The sequence below is a fragment of the Trachemys scripta genome, chromosome 3 (genome assembly GCF_013100865.1).
Source record: "Trachemys scripta elegans isolate TJP31775 chromosome 3, CAS_Tse_1.0, whole genome shotgun sequence".
Lineage (NCBI taxonomy): Eukaryota > Metazoa > Chordata > Testudines > Emydidae > Trachemys > Trachemys scripta.
In genome coordinates this window covers 196,331-212,526 of record NC_048300.1, presented here as the reverse complement: position 1 = coordinate 212,526, position 16,196 = coordinate 196,331, and the positions used below count along the sequence as shown (strand labels likewise).

General features: G+C 40.9%; 1 protein-coding gene and 1 long non-coding RNA gene across 2 annotated transcripts in view; both read right to left on the bottom strand.

Annotated features, from left to right (window-relative positions):
• LOC117874086 overlaps positions 1-16,196 on the bottom strand; it is a 427,235-nt gene that overhangs the window by 355,909 nt on the left and 55,130 nt on the right. The window lies entirely within an intron of this gene.
• The window catches only part of APLF (aprataxin and PNKP like factor), a 92,942-nt gene that overhangs the window by 39,890 nt on the left and 36,856 nt on the right, over positions 1-16,196 (bottom strand). Inside the window, exons 5-7 of the mRNA XM_034763889.1 lie at positions 15,747-15,873; positions 8,275-8,462; positions 1,079-1,482 (exon numbers count right to left, since the gene is read on the bottom strand). Of these exons, the coding sequence (XP_034619780.1) occupies positions 1,079-1,482; positions 8,275-8,462; positions 15,747-15,873 (719 nt within the window). The remainder of the gene's footprint in view (positions 1-1,078; positions 1,483-8,274; positions 8,463-15,746; positions 15,874-16,196) is intronic.

Here is a 16,196-nt window from a genome sequence, read left to right as displayed (position 1 = left end):
TGTAGAGTGTGAGGCTACATTAACAATGAGTTAACCCTGGAGGGCTCAGCCAATTGCTAGTTCATCATTTAGCAGTAAGGCATTCCCTGGGAAATATCCCACCCTCTGACTCCACCACCTCAACCAAGCTTCACAATCATCATTGCTAGGTACCAGTATGAAATTGTTTATTTAAAACTTATACGGTGTGTGTATATATATAATATAGACTTTTGTCTGATGAAAAAAATTTCCCTGGAATCTAACCTCCCCATTTACATTAATTCTTAAGGGGAAACTGGATTCGCTTAACGTCATCTTACTTAAAGTCATATTTTTCAGGAACATAACTACAACGTTAAACTAGAAAGCTAAAGCTACTACTACTTACTAACCAATTACACTGATACTATGAACTGGAATAAAAACTGGGACACAGTTGAGGTAACCTCAATGGGAACAACTGCCAGAGATCCATCTCCAGCTGAGGCAGTTGGAAAGTAACTGAGGGCAGTTCACCTGCGCAGGGCTATATAACAATGGCGCGTGCACTAAGCTGACTACCACGCATGCGCAGGCCGAATAGACAGGGCTATGAGAAATCTCTGGCAGGGTGCATAAGTGCGCCTAGAGTGGAGTACCCAGAGGGACATTACTTGAAGAAGAATTAACTGTTGGGAGAAGATAGAACATGCAATTGCTTCAATAAATGCACTTACATAAAATCACATTTTCTAATAAAATCTTTGTCTGTTAATAAAATACACACACGCTGGCCATTCTCTCCAATTCAATTTCTTTTCTCTACTGTACTTGTAACTGCCTGGTGCAAGCTGTTCTATTGCTTATTGAACTGTGGTTTCTAATTTGCTGAACTATTTCACCCCCTGCTGAGGTTATATTGATTGGTCAGTAACATTTCCAGACTTTCCCTTTTTATGTTTCTAAAAAGATTGCTACTCTATCTGATCTTTTCTAATCCTTTGCTTACAATATTTTGAAAAAGGAGACTAATGATTCTACCATTATCTCCCATTTGGGGTAAGTAGTGACTTGCTAGCAGTAATTTGAATCTAGCTTATTTACAATTCCACTTTACCTGTAGCAACTTGACCCATACATGCAGGGTGCCCTGTTCTGCTTGGTTTGTTTAGAACTCTGTAGAGCATCTGTGCTTCTGGCTGAGTTAAAATCTTCAGCTTCAGGATCCTGATTTAAATCAAGCTCTTGAGTCTCAGCTAGGGGAACATGAGAGTGGGATGGCTTGTCCTGGAGCATCTGTTGGCTTGCAGAATGGATAACCTCATCGTTGTTTTCCCTTTTATTCATTTTATTTGTGTCAGTGGAGAGCTGGCTTTTTGCATCTAGCCTGTGTTCAGACCTCTTGCTGTGGAGCTGACAATCACTTTTCTCCACAGAACTTTCAATCTTTTGTGACACAGTCTTGTTATCATGCTCTTCCACTTTCCTCATAGCCCTGGCAAGAGGTATTCCCGATGCATCCTGTGAAATAGAAAATAAAAGATCACAACAATCTTTAGAGTGCCTTACTGTGCAAATTATGGATCACTCATAGAGTAATGCACTTCTGAATGTAAACGGGTTTCAGATTCTGTCATCATAAGCATTCAGGACATATGTTCCTACAGAGGAGATGATACAATCAAATACGATTTAAAAAAAAATCTTTTCTGTGTTTATAATAACATTTAAATCAGAAGCTTGAGTTCAGGACTCTACTTTTATCAAGAAACAGATTAGATTTTGTCAAAAGCTATTGTGGTCAGAGCTGGAAGCTTTGGCTAACAAATTCTTCCTTTTAATTTTGTGAGGTCTCTCTCAGATATAAATACACACATACGTATACTCATAGTATAGCTTCTATCTCAATAACTTGTGTAAGATGCTTTCTATAAGGCATGTGCTCCCTTATTTACTATCTGAGACCAGAGCTGGGCAAAATTTTTGGGCTGAAACTTCCTTCAGTCCAAAATGCAGAATCAGGTCAAATCAAAAAAATCTGCAAATTCATGTAGATTTTGGCAATTTGTTTCAGGTGGGAAAAAATTAGAAATGCTGAAACTATATTTTTCAACATTTCCAAAATTAAACTTTTGTATTTCTTGGGCTAGATTCAGAAGGGGATGTAGGCACCAGTCACAAAACCAATAGCCCTGTGATTAGAGCCCTCACATAGGATGCAGAAAACCCAGGTCTGAATCTCTGTTCTGGGGAAGGAACTTTAACCCAAATCGCCCCCCTCCCATGTTCACTGGATGAGAGAGACACAAACACAGAGAGAGACAGACACTAAAGCCTGGTAGTTAGGGCACTAACCTAAAAGGGGGACACCTGCATTCAGTCCCTGCTTTAGAGTGTGGATTCAAATCTGGGTCTCCCACATCCCAGGAAAGTGCTCTAGCAATTTGACTGTTAAGTATAAATGGGGGAGACAGGCACTTCCTCAGTTTTGTGAACGACACCTAGATCCCCTTCTCATTCTAGCTCATTTCCAAAATTTCCTTTGCATTAATTAGAAACGGTTAAAAATGCCTGAAGCAAACAAAAGGTTTCAAATAAAAGGTTTCACTCAACACAAAACTATTTTTTTCAGACTTTTCGATTTAAGAAAAATTCAAGAAAATTTCAGTTTTGGGTTCACCCAATATGAAGTTTTCCACAATTTTTTGGAATTGCCAGCAAACGAAAAATCAGTTATTCATGCAGCTCTAATCTAGAAACACAAATGCTACAGACTGTATATACAGATTACATAATGCTTTAATATACTACAAAACTGTAATGAGATCTACACTTTCTAGTGTTAACTGTAGAAAGGCTCCCCTCCAATACATTTATTTCAGTTCATATTAATATGAATTTTGAGAAGTTTGTGGTATTTCTCTGATTTAGTGGGTTGGCCTCTTTTTGTGTGTGCGTGCACGTTCTTTTAAAATTCTGGAACTAACCAAATGAATGTCAAAAATAAACAGTAATATGAGTAGTGGGATAAAATTTATTCAATATCAAGTAAGTCTTCCTGACAATTAGATATACTGTATAGTAGGGGTGTGCAGTAGTTTTTGCAGGGAGACCACCCCACAAATTTTAGTAAGTCGTCACAGGCTGCACATTTCTACTATATTAATGACATATTTTAATTCTACCCCTCCACTGCAGTGCCACCTAATAAAATAATTCACACAAAAATTGAGGGTGCAGGAGAAGGTGCCGGTTCTGGGAGGGAGTTTGGGTGCAGGAGGGTTCTGACCTGGAGCAGGGGGTTAGGGTGCGAGAGTGGGTGCGAGGTGCAGGCTCTGGCCGGGAGGCGTTTAGCACAGGCAGCTCCCAGCCGGCGGCGCAGTAGGGCTCAACAGGTTGCCTGCATGCCGTGGCCCCATACCGCTCCCGGATGCAGCTGGCTGCTGGCACGTCTCTGTGCGCCCCTTGGAGGGGGAGGGGGGCAGCGGGTCTCTATGTGCTGCCCAGGCCCGCAAGCACCGCCCCTATGGCTCCCATTGGCCGGTTTCCAGCCAATGGGGGCTGTGAGGATGGTGCTGGGGGAGGGGGCAGCACGCGGATCTGCCTCCCCTTCCCCTACCAGGGGCACGCAGAGACATGCCAGCAGCAGCCGGCTGCTTACAGGAGCAGCGTGGGGCCACAGCAGGCAGGCAGCCTGCCTGAGTGCCCTGCTGCGCTGCAGGACTTTTAGCAGCCCAGAGATTGTGAGGACAAAAATGTTAGTCATGGCGGGCTGGACAGAAATGTTAGACGGGCCGTATTTTGCCCACTCCTGCTGTATAGTCTCACTAGAGGAGCAGTTAAAACAGGGGTAATCAATTATTTTTTGTCAAAGTCCAAATTTCTTGCTCAAGGTATAGTCAGGGTCCAGACTCCAGAGAAAATACAAAACCCACAATGATAATAATAAGTAAATAAAAAGATTTTGCTGTCTGTTCAGAAGCATCTGGCAGTCTGGATTTGGCCCACGGTCCACCTATTGACCACCCTCATTGTCTGAGACTTAAAACTAGACTGCACAAAACACAAAAAGTGCACTAGGTAATAATCCTGCATTTGCAGGGAGATTGACTGAATGGCCCAACTAACCTCACCCTCTATTTTGTATGATTTCTTCCCCTACAGCAACCCTTCATCCATTCCTTTGTCTATATTATGTCTAATTAAGCTGCAAACACTTACTTTCCAAGCACAGTATTCTCACCGAAGAAAAGAGCAATTAAGTAAAGTTATGGACAACAGTTTTTTACTTGTAATGGTCATGGCAATCGGGTCAAATGTGCGCTATCTGTTGGCTGGCTGCAGCTTAGAGTGAATCAGAAGTACGTCTATATTTCAACTCTATACGAGATTTTTTTTCCCTTAGCTAAGTATGGTAATAGAGGAATAATGCTCTGAGACTGAAGCACCAGGGTTTTATGGCTCATCTAGTAATTAGTGTTTCCTTGTTTGAAGCAATGAATTAATCGCAGAATGGCATTCAACCAGCTAATTTTTTTCTGCAAAGTCTGAAGAAAACTGGTCATGCTGTGTTTGAGTTAAAGATAATTAAAAGACACTTTGAATATGGAACCACTCAGTACAGCTTCATATGAGCTGCAACCAGAGTTCCATTATCAACCCTATAACTCACTCACTATATAATTTGTCATGAGGAAAGTGTACTTTTTAGGGTACACTACTCAGTAGGGAAGCTTACCATGTTAAGCACTATGCTCTGCAGTAAACATTTATAGGAGCAGGCCCTTACATTATAAGCTCCTTGGGGTCTTTGTCTCATGCCTGTGAAGCCCCATGCATGCTTTAAGTAGGGTTGTCAACCCTCCAGGATTGTCCGGGAGTCTCCAGGAATTAAAGATTAATCTTTAATTGAAGATTATGTCATATGATGAAACCTCCAGGAATTCGTCCAACCAAAGCTGGCAGCCCTAGCTTTAAGGTGTTGTAAAATGTAATATTTTAAGTTAATATTGATAGGGTTACATGAATATTTTAAATTAATATTGAAAGGCCTTTTTAAATTGTTACATAAATACAGAGCTCAAGGTATACACATAATTTCCAAACTTACTGTAGCAGAGTGAAATTTCACTTCCAAGGATTGGTTCTGTCTGGATAATAGGCTTCATTCTCCAACTAGTAGATGCATGGTTAATTTTTCAAGTCCTGGGAGGGTATAAGCCCTGTCTTCTCTGCCTAATGCAGGGGTTGTACTTTGACAGTACATTCTCCACCATTTACTCTCTATTTAAAGAGAAGGGACTTTCTGTTCTAATTCTCCGACAGCACTAGGAACTAACTTTTCCACTAGGCCTGGTGGTCCTTATAAGGAATGCTCCATGCGATCTTTCTCCTCACCAGAGGGTGTTGTTAACACTTCTAAGTCCACATTTAAAATACTAAGACTGGCAAACTGAATATTTTTACGTCAAGAGACAAGAAACAATCCATAAGGTTTAAGCTCTTCATGATGTGCTCATTCCAAAGTAAACACATTAAAGGTAAAATAATGTGGGCAGTCTTCGCAGTGTAAACTGTTCACAGTGTAGTTTAATGGCTGAAAATGCATAATTAAAAAAAAATCTTTGACAGGCCCACGATGATAAAAATCACATGTTAATTTTGATGTTAGAAAGATCTTTAAGCCATTAAAATAAAATAAAGAGACTGGTAGAAGACTTTCTTTTTAAGATTTTTTTTTAAATAGAAGTTCAAAGGCAAACATTTTTCAGGGAAAGCCTCATTATCTCATCACAAAATGTGGCTTTTTCGTAATTAGTTGCCAGTAATTATGTTTACAATACTAGCAGGAAGAAAATAAAATAATGGTGACAACGTATTGCAGAAGTTGCAATGTGAATTCTTGTTTCCTCTGTGTAGCAAAACAAAACTAATGCACATACTGTATGTCACGCTCTGTGTTTATGAAAACTCGAACAGCCACTATTTTGACAATAAAATGATGACTTCCGCTGCCAGAAAACAAAAGTTCTTTCACCAGCGTTTGTTAACTCATTATCATTTTACTTCTCAGCTTGTCATCCAAGTAGTATTAAAAAAAAAAAAAAAAAAAAACAGCTTACACACGAGCTAGTTTTTGCCTAGAACCTGGATACAGATAAGGTAGGAAAAGCTTATTGACCAACAGGTTCCTGCTTTGGACTGAGATCAGACAGTTCCCCATGCCCAAACCACAAGAAGCTACTAAAATGGCCTACTCACAAAAGGTCATGATTTAGTCTAATCTCAGAACACCTTTTTAGGAAATTCCATCCCACAAAAAAAGACATGAAATAAATGACACTATGACCACTCATTAAACATAAAAAGAACAGGAGTACTTGTGGCACCTTAGGTCTGGTCTATACTACCCGCCTGAATCGGCGGGTAGAAATCGACCTCTCGGGGATCGATTTATCGCGTCCCGTCGGGACGCGACAATCGATCCCCAAATCGGCGCTCTAACTCCACCAGCGGAGGTGGTAGTAAGCGCAGCCGACAAAAAGCGGCAGAAGTCGATTTTGCCGCCGTCCTCACAACGGGGTAAGTTGGCTGCAATATGTCGAATTCAGCTACGCTATTCACGTAGCTGAATTTGCGTATCTTAAATCGACTCCCCGCTGTAGTGTAGATGTACCCTTAGAGACTAACAAATTTATTAGAGCATAAGCTTTCGTGGGCTACTGCCCACTTCTTCGGATGCATATAGAGTGGAACATATATTGAGGAGATATATATACACACATACAGAGAGCATGAACAGGTAAGTAAATTTGTTAGTCTCTAAGGTGCCACAAGTACTCCTGTTCTTTTTGCAGATACAGACTAACACGGCTGCTACTCTGAAACCTGTCATTAAACATAGCCACTGAGGCTAAAACAGAGGTGTCCATTCCCCATATCTCCCAGATCACCCTGTTCGGTTTTCTTCACTAGCTTCCTGTTGAACACTAAGTTAAATTCAAGATTTTTGTCTTAATTTTTAAAGCACTCCTATTAAATTTGCCCAGGTTACCTTAGGGGCCAGTCATTGATCATGACATCCCACAACAGATAAATTCCACTGAAACAATGGAACTGGCAACCCGAAGATTGAGATCCGTAGACTGGAGACAGCTTTCTTGGCAACTAGTCAACAACTGTGGAACTCACTTCTGGAAGAGATCAGAATGACCACAAATCTGTGTGCCTTCCAAAGAAAATGTAAAGCCCAGTTTCCTGACCTAGCTTTCCCACACTACCGGCACCTCCACCAAAATCACTTATTAAAATCTAAAAACCAAGATACCCTACAACAAAAACTTAACACAATATAGAGGAAGGGAAAAAATACAGAGATCTTCTTGTGCTCACTAATATATTAAGTTACTCAGATTGCACAGCAATGGATTCAGCATGCAAAGCAATGGAGAAATTAGATAACGGAGACCACATCCTGCCTCCTCTATGAGCTAGAGAAAATTTATGGAATTTTTATGATAGTGGAGCGGAAGCCATAAAGAAGTCTTAGAACTACAGACTGAGGTAAATAACATTTCAGCAGGTGATCATACAACCCACAAAAACATACATGAGGACAAGAAAACTGTATCTTACAATAAATCACTGCTATTAAAAATAAATCCCCTTCCACTCTTCCCTGAACTAATCTTGTAAATGGTGCTACCGACCAAAAAAACAAAATAAAACAAACAAACAAAAAACCCACAAAAACCTGAGCAAATTCACAGAAGGTAAAAGTATCAGAAAAAATGTAACTATCAATAAGAGGAAAAATTACAGAAAATAAAGACATGGAGGTTTTTTCATCTTTTCTAAAACTACACCATCAAGCCAAAATCTGTTCACTTCCAATATACGTTGGAAAACAGCCATTTTAGCAAATGTGATTAAAACATAAAATACTACAAAATTATCACCACTAATTTTTAAAAGCCTTCAGATTGTCCTATGGTATATTTCAGTTTTTGAACCCCAAAACACAGATACGGGTAGCACAGTTAGCACTAAGGGTGGTAGCTTATTGATAGAAGAACCTTAACAGTACTTTATATCCTAGGTTCCTTGTTTTACGTTAAACATAGTAATTCCTGTTTTTAGTTTGTACAACACTGGGAAGGCAAGTTTTATCTGGAATAAACATTTTATCATGAGATAAAAAGCTGAAGATAGTTATAATGCAAGAGATGAACCAATTTTAAAGCTCTAACATTGCTAACTGCACTTCAATAATACTTGAAATAATGGGGCTCAGCAACATACAAAAAACATTACCCGTGATGGGGGGACAGTCGCTTCCTCTTCAGTAGTTTTGCTCTTTTTTCCCTGATCCTGTTCCACCTCTTTGAAATCCCCTAAATGCTCTTCAGAAGCTAACCGTTTTCTCCCCTGCACATTTGCTCTTGACTTTGATGGTTCCATATCGCTTTTTCCTCTCCCTCTGCCTTTTGTTACTCCACCACCTTAAAGAAAAAGAAAAAGAGGACATTTATGGGATCCAACCTTGAATGCAACCTTCAAGACCTCAGGAGACATCCCAGAAGACTGGAGAAAGGCTAACGTAAAAAGGGGGGAAAAGGAGCTGGGAAACTATAGACCAGTCAGCCTGACTTCGATATCTGGGAAGCTACTAGACCAATGTATAAAACATTCAATTTGAAAATACCTGGATGATGAAAGGGTAATTACTAGCGGCCGCCATGGATTTACTAAGAACAAATCATACCAAACCAGCTTGATTTCCTTCTTTGATACAATAACTGTTTTGGTGGATAGGGGGAAATGCAGTGGACATAATATACCTGGACTTCAGCAAGGCTTTGACACAGTCCCACATGACATTCTGATAAGTCAGCTGGAGAAATGCAGGCTCAGCAGTACCACCATTAAGTGGATACATAATTGATTAAACAACCACGAACAAAGAGTAACTATTAATGGAACGAAGTCAGATTGGAGGGAGGTCGCAAGTTGGGTTCTACAGGGATCTGTTCAGGGTTTGGTGTTGTTTAACATCTTTATTAATTACCTTTATTAATTAATTAATAATGTAGGAACAGAGAGCAAACTGATCTGATTTGCAGATGACACAAACCTGGGGCTTGCAAAAACTCTGGAGGATAGAGCTAAAATTCAAAGGTATCTTGATAAATTGGAGAACTGGGCTATAGAAAAAATGAAATTCAACAAAGACAAATGTAAGATGCTACACTTAGGGAAGAAAAACCAAATGCACAAATACAGATTGGGGGGAAACTGGCTTAGCAGCAGGACAGCTGAGAAGAATCTGGGAGCTGTGGTGGATCACAACCTCAACATAAGTCACCAATCTGACGCTGTTCAAAAAAAAAAGGCAAATGAAATGTTTGGTTGCATTAACAGAAGTATAGCATGCAAGTCATAGGAGATGATAGTGCCACTCTGCGCTGGTTATGCCTCAGCTGGAGTACTGTGTCCAGTTTTGGTCACCAACATATAGAAAGGATGTAGAGAAACTGGAAAGGAGTGAGCGACAAAGATGATCAAAGTGATGGAATGCAAGCCATACGAACAAGGGCTGAAGGAACTGGGTATGTTTAGTTTGGAAAAGAGGAGAATAAGGGGGTGGGGGGAGATATGATAGCGGTCTTCAGATACTTGAAAGGCTGCCATAAAAAGGATGGAGAAAAGTTGTTTTCTCTTGCCACAGAGGGCAGGACAAGAGGCAACAGGTTCAAACTACAGCACAGCAGATTTAGATTAAATCTCAGGAAAACCTTCCTAACTGTAATAAGTAGGACAATGGAACAGACAGCCTTCGGTGGTCATGGAGGCTCCTTCACTAGAGGTTTTCAAAAGGAGGCTTGGTAGCCATCGGCCTTGGATGGTTTAGACACAACAAATCCTGCATCTTGGCAGTGGGGTAGACTAAATGGCCCTTATGGTCCCTTCTAAATCTACGGTTCTATGATTCTCTGATTCTAAGATGACAAATCCTGGCCAAATTAAGAATCAACAGTTTTCCTAAGATAAGAGGTGTTGAGCTGAGTTATGTTGGCCAAGTCAGGTAGTTACATACTGACTATCTATACTTCCACTGCAGTTTCAATTGAATACAGTAGTCTTTACTTGCTGTCCTCTTTGTTAAATTTGAATATACAAAATTAACCGCTATGAATAGATGATTTGAGAAGGGGGCTTCATAAGAATGATTAAGGGAGAGAGATTCAGTGCATGGCAGAGGACATACTGGACTCTCTTATTTGGCTGATATTGTAGCTTATTAACTATGTAATGGTAAAATAGTCAGGTAAATGGCTTGTACAATATGTCTTTTATGTAGTATCTTTCACACAAGAGTATCATGAAACGTTGCAGACCATTAAAGTTTACACAAGCAAGTTACTATAGTAAACCTGATTCTGCTAAATATACTGCTTTATAGTTAGGGCCCTACCAAATTCACTGTCCATTTTGGTCAATTTCACAGTCATAGGATAATAAAAATTGTAAATGTAATGATTTCAGCTATTTAGATCTGAAATTTCAGTGTTGTAATTGTAGGGGTCCTGACCCAAAAAGGAGTTGTGGGGGGTCGCAAGGTTATTGTAGGGGAATGCGGTACTGCTACCCTTACTTCTGCACTGCTGCTCATGGCAGCACTGCCCTCAGAGCTGGGCAGATGGAGAGCAGTGGTTGCTGGCAGGGAGCCCAGCTCCGAAGGCAGAGCTGCCGTCAGCAGCAGTTCAGAAGTAAGGATGACATGGTATGGTACTGCCATCCTTACTTCTGTGGTGTTGCCTGCAAAGCTGGGCCCTCCGTCAGCAGTCGCCACCCTCCAGCTTCTGCAGGCCGCAGTGCAGAAGTAAGGGTGACATAGTATGGTATTGTCACTTACTTCTGTGCTGCTGCTGGCAGGGCGCTGCCTTCAGAACTGGGCACCTGGCCAGCCGCTGCCACTCTCCGGCTGCCCAGCTCTGAAGGCAGCGCAGAAGTAAGGGTGGCAATACCATGACCCCCTAAAATAGCCTTGTGACCCCCCCCATAACTCCCTTTTGGGTCAGGACCCCCAATTTGAGAAACGCTGGTCTCCCCCATGAAATCTGTATAGTATAGGGGAAAAGCACACAAAAGACCAGATTTCACAGTCCATAATGCGTTTTTCATGGCCGTGAATTTGGTAGGCCTATTTATAGGAGTTATTTGAGAGACACTTTCTGCTTAGCCATTACACCAGCCAGCAGTGAATGGGAAAGTGAATAGAGAATCCCCTGCTCCTCTTGCAGCCTGCACAAACCAGGCAAAATCTACAGTCCCACCCACTGCGTATCTACTTCTTCTGGGGTATACAGTGCCGAAGAGGAAGAGAGGAAGCCAGGGCTATAGTCCCACTCCTGATGCACCAGCGCACAATGTGGGAACAGTGCAGCAAGTGGAGCAAGCTAGGAAAAACAGGGGGAGGAAGTAAATGAGAGAAAGAGAAAGGTGGGTTTTTTGGAGAATGGAAGATAAATGAAAAAATTCAAATTCATTTTATATTGAATCATTGAAAAAAAATCTAAATATTTTTGAAAAAAATGAACAAAAAAAGTTTTATTTAAACTCTTCATGGAAATAAAAAGGGAATTTTTTCAACTGGCTCTAGGTCACAATCTTAAAGTCTAATATCTGGTTCTATAGCACTAGGTCCAGAAGATAGTTTGTTTCCTGACATAAAAGGTGCTCATGGGCAGGATCCCCAAAGAGGAACAGGCGGGGGCGGGCAGGGGAGAGGGAGAGGGAGGTAAAAGTGGACTGAATATCCCAGGGAGATGATCTCCAATACCCACTTGTCTGTGATTATGTGCTCCCAGTTTTGATGAAAGAATAAGATGGTCACCAAATGAATGCAGATGTTGATTGTTGCAGCAAATAAAAGTGGCAGTGGTAACTCGGGGCCTCGACCAACCGATCAACTTGGTGTTCAGATGTTGATGGCTGTGATGTTGATGACTGTAGAGCAGCTAGTTTCCGTTTTTGTAGTCTTTGTCATTTCCGTTGGGGTTCATAATGCCACTGGGGAGGAGGAAATTGAGCTGGGCGGGATCTCTGTGCCATCTGGGACTTACTGTATCTCCTTTTTTGTGAAGATGTGTAAATTACCAGGGAATGCAACGTTGCTCTAGAGTATTAATGTGTGGAGGGATTCGCCTGTTCTTTCTGCAAATAATTTGGATCCCTCGAATGGGAGGGCTTCCACTGTGGATTGTACCTCCTTTGGAAAGAGAGAAAGATGAAGCCATGGAGCTCTCCACATAACCACTGTTGCTGAGATGGAGCAAGCAGCTATATCAATAGCATCCAGAGAGGCCTGCAACAATGTCCTCACGAGGAGCTGACCCTCAGCAATAAGTGCCGGAAAGTGTTCTCTTTGATCAGTTGGGAGATGTCTGATGAAGGCATTTAACTTAGAGTGGTCGGTATGATTGTACTTTGCCATAAGGCAGTGGTGGGTAACCAGCGGCCCGTCAGGGTAATCCGCTGGTGGGCCACGAGACAGTTTGTTACATTGACCGTCCACAGGCACGGCCGCTCGCAGTGGCCGCAGCTCACTGTTCCTTGCCAATGTGAACTGCGGGAAGCAGCAGCCAGCACATCCCTGTGGCCTATGCCGCTTCCCGCAGCTCCCATTGGCCGGGAACGGCAAACCACGGCCACTGGGAGCTGCGAGCGGCCGTGCCTGCGGACGGTCAATGTAAACAAACTGTCTTGTGGCCCACCAGAGCAGGAGATGGAGAGAGCACATGTGTGGACCGAGCAGACACTGATACCTAAAAATCTCGGAACTGAGGTGCAGGGTCGTGAATAAACCTAGAGTGGCGCACCCACAGGAACACTACTCAAAGAACACCACTCAGTTTATGCATACAAACCACTAAAGAGGAAAATTCTCAGCCATCAGCACCCAAACAACCTCTTTCCCTGGATTGTTGTTAGCATTTTAAAGTCAGATTCGTTTATTATTTGTATTACCATATCACCTAGGAGCCCCAATCACGCACCAAGACCCCACTGTGCTAGCACTGTACAAACAGAACAAAAAGACAGCCCCTGCCTCAAAGAGCTTACAATCTAAGTAGAAGACAGAGGACAGATCAATACAGAGAGGGAGCACAAAGAAACAGTGAGACCATATTGGTCAGTTTGATAGGCAGTGGTCCCAGTACACCAGAAGCCTATGTGTTAAATTTTTTTAACGCTGAAGTCAATGACAGCTTCATCCTTTTCCTTGTCAAATATCAATAGACTGAATCTGTACCCCGTGTCATATTGAATTAAACTAACACACCACATTTTAATATGCTTCCCCCTCAGAGATACTAAATGATATTAATACTCATATCTGAATCATAAATAGGACAATACATGACGAATATGGAATGGTTTTGTTACTATCCATTTATAGGAAAGTGACAGTATTTAACATTACCTGTGAAGAATTCTAGAGGCTCTTATATGATCGGATGGGGTGGATGACTGAACAATTTTAAATGAGGTAATCAGCACCAAAGTGTCATTCACCATCATAGTTGTGAATCTCTCCAGTAACTTCTATTTACAAACATCAAAACAATGGTAAGTTACCATGACTAACTGTAAAATAATGATAGTCTTCACAAAAAAAAGAATTTACAATATTTTCATTTTCCAAAGAAGTTTGTACTTCAAAAATTGGAACTAATATATTGTCAAAAGTACTACTCTGAACTCCTGTCTCTGATGAACAGCCTTCCTTGCTCCTTCAAGCAAATCCCAGATTCTTGTGAGGGTAGCAAGTAGTAACAACTCTAGGAAGAAGCTACCCTAGAAGTCTCATCCACCTTACAGATGGACTTGCATTGCTACCTCTCACCCAGTATGGATAAAAATTGATGATTTTTTTGAAAAAAAAAAAAAAAAAAAAAAAAGTGGTCTTTTTTTAAACTGAAATCTGATTTGTTTAAATTTTATTTAAATTTTAAGTTTTTCATTTTAAAAATAAAGCTGTTTAAAATGAAATCTGAATTTAATACAAAATATGGTGAGACCCAACTTATTATAGTCTCCTAAAACTTTTAAATAAAAAACAAATATGCTGAAGCCTATATCAATATGCAATATGCATGAACCTCTATCAAAAACTTTGAGTTAAAAACTGCTTTTCTATATAAAGAAAGAATAAGGGGGAAAGCATCTAACTTTTGACTTCAAAGTTCATAAATATGGCACAATAAGTCATGTACTTGGGCTTGAACTTGTGGGGGATGCACAGGCTGGCAAACTTATCCCAGGCATTGGGACCTGGCTTCTGATGCCAGGAGACGTTATCATGCATCTCATCAGGATCATCCACTGAGCCCATCTGCAAGGTCTCATACTCTTCTCCCAATCTGAGCTCTGCTTGGCTCAGTTCTCAAATTCTGAATATTTATGACTCCACCAACCATGAAAACATATCTCTAGTTCGTGGAAAAACATTGATCTGCCCACTAACTACCAGCCCTTGCTTCAAGGCACTTCAAATTAATGACCTTCCTGTAGCTCCTTGCATGCGTACACAGAAGGAGATACAAACAAACAGGGGAGTTATGTAACAAGAGAGAAGGAGCAATGTGTGCAACCAGAAAGAAGCAACAATGGTGTCCGAGTGAAGGACACTGTGGGAAGAAGGGACAACATTCTTCAGAGTGCAGCCTGTGTTGATTTCAACATCTGGGAACTGGCAGGGGAAAAACCAGCACTGGCTGCAAGTCATAAAAAAAAGACCCCATTCGGGAATCTCTTCAACAAATCCCTGTACCTCAGGGTTAAAAAAAAGGAACATGTGCCAAATATAAACAGTGCAGCAAAGAGATGCAAGGTCTGGTTCTCAGAATGAAACATTATGAAACATGCTTCTCAGAAGGCAATGACTTTGAAGATGATGCTGCGGACATGACTGAACAATCTGGATGAACTGGATAGTGAACTCATTTTTGCACCATTCTTATGGGCTGCCGACCATGTCTTCCTATACTGGTAAACTGCAGAGTTGTTGTAACTGTGTTGGTCCCAAGATATTAGGGAGACAAGGTGTGTAGCTCAGAAGTTGGTTCAATAAAAGATATTACCTTGCCCACCTTGCCCATTCTGTATACTAGAGAATGATAAAAGTAGACAACAACAAACTAAAGAGAAATGTAGAAGATGTGCTAAATACACTGAAACCTGTTTCCATAGCCTTGGACAAATTGCAGAAAGATTGCTACAGTATTGCTGATGCTGCTGAAATTTGGGAAAAAAACTTCAAGACACGTTTTTTTGGAACTACAGGCACTATAAAACTAATCAGTATTGTTACACAGCTAAACTTGTCATCAAGGTGTAATCTATCAAGAAAAAACATTAACAAAACCAAACATGTAAAAGAAAGAAATTGTTAACAAGCTTTTAGGAAGGCAAATGTGCCCTCTGTGTCAGGCTTACAGGTCAGAATAAAAGTGCTAAAACATCAGGTTATTGTTAGCTCACCCTCTTTTTGGATGCATGCTGCAAACACCAGAGACCATAACATGTGAGACAAGGGAAGCAATAGAAGTGAATATGTTCAGTCATCTGTCAAACTATAAAGAGGAATGTAAAGAGGATTCCATGGAGGAAAAATAATTAGTTTATACACCCACTTTACCATATTGATGGTCAGATGAGATCAAAGCAGAGAATATGCATATTGTCATAAGGGAAGTACTTTGTATTCATTACTAACCTACCTCTTTTAGGGACTGGAGTTGAAAGACTTTGAACCATGAGGTCTCCTTGCAACATCCAAGATGGAAGCATTCTTTTCCTCCAGACAGGCTTTAGCTCCTCACTTTCATTACAACTAGCAGAAAACAACTGAAATAATGTTTGTTGATTAGTACCATAGTACTTTTTTTTTCTAGTTTTAGGATACAGAAACTATGAAAAAAAGACTTGGTTCAAAAGACATTTGTAAGCAGCTTTGTCTTCAGAAAGAGCCTGAATGGATCTGGTTTTCTTGTAGGTACAGCTTAACAGAAGCAAAAGCCAGTCATAATGCTGAACATTTTGGCACCGCCTACTCTCTCAGTATTTAAAGAAGCCTCTCTTTACTCCTTAACCCTTGGAAGAAAGCCTATGTTCATTTACAGACCAAAAGGTTCGTAAAAGATCTCACTGATACCTTGTCACTGATGCCA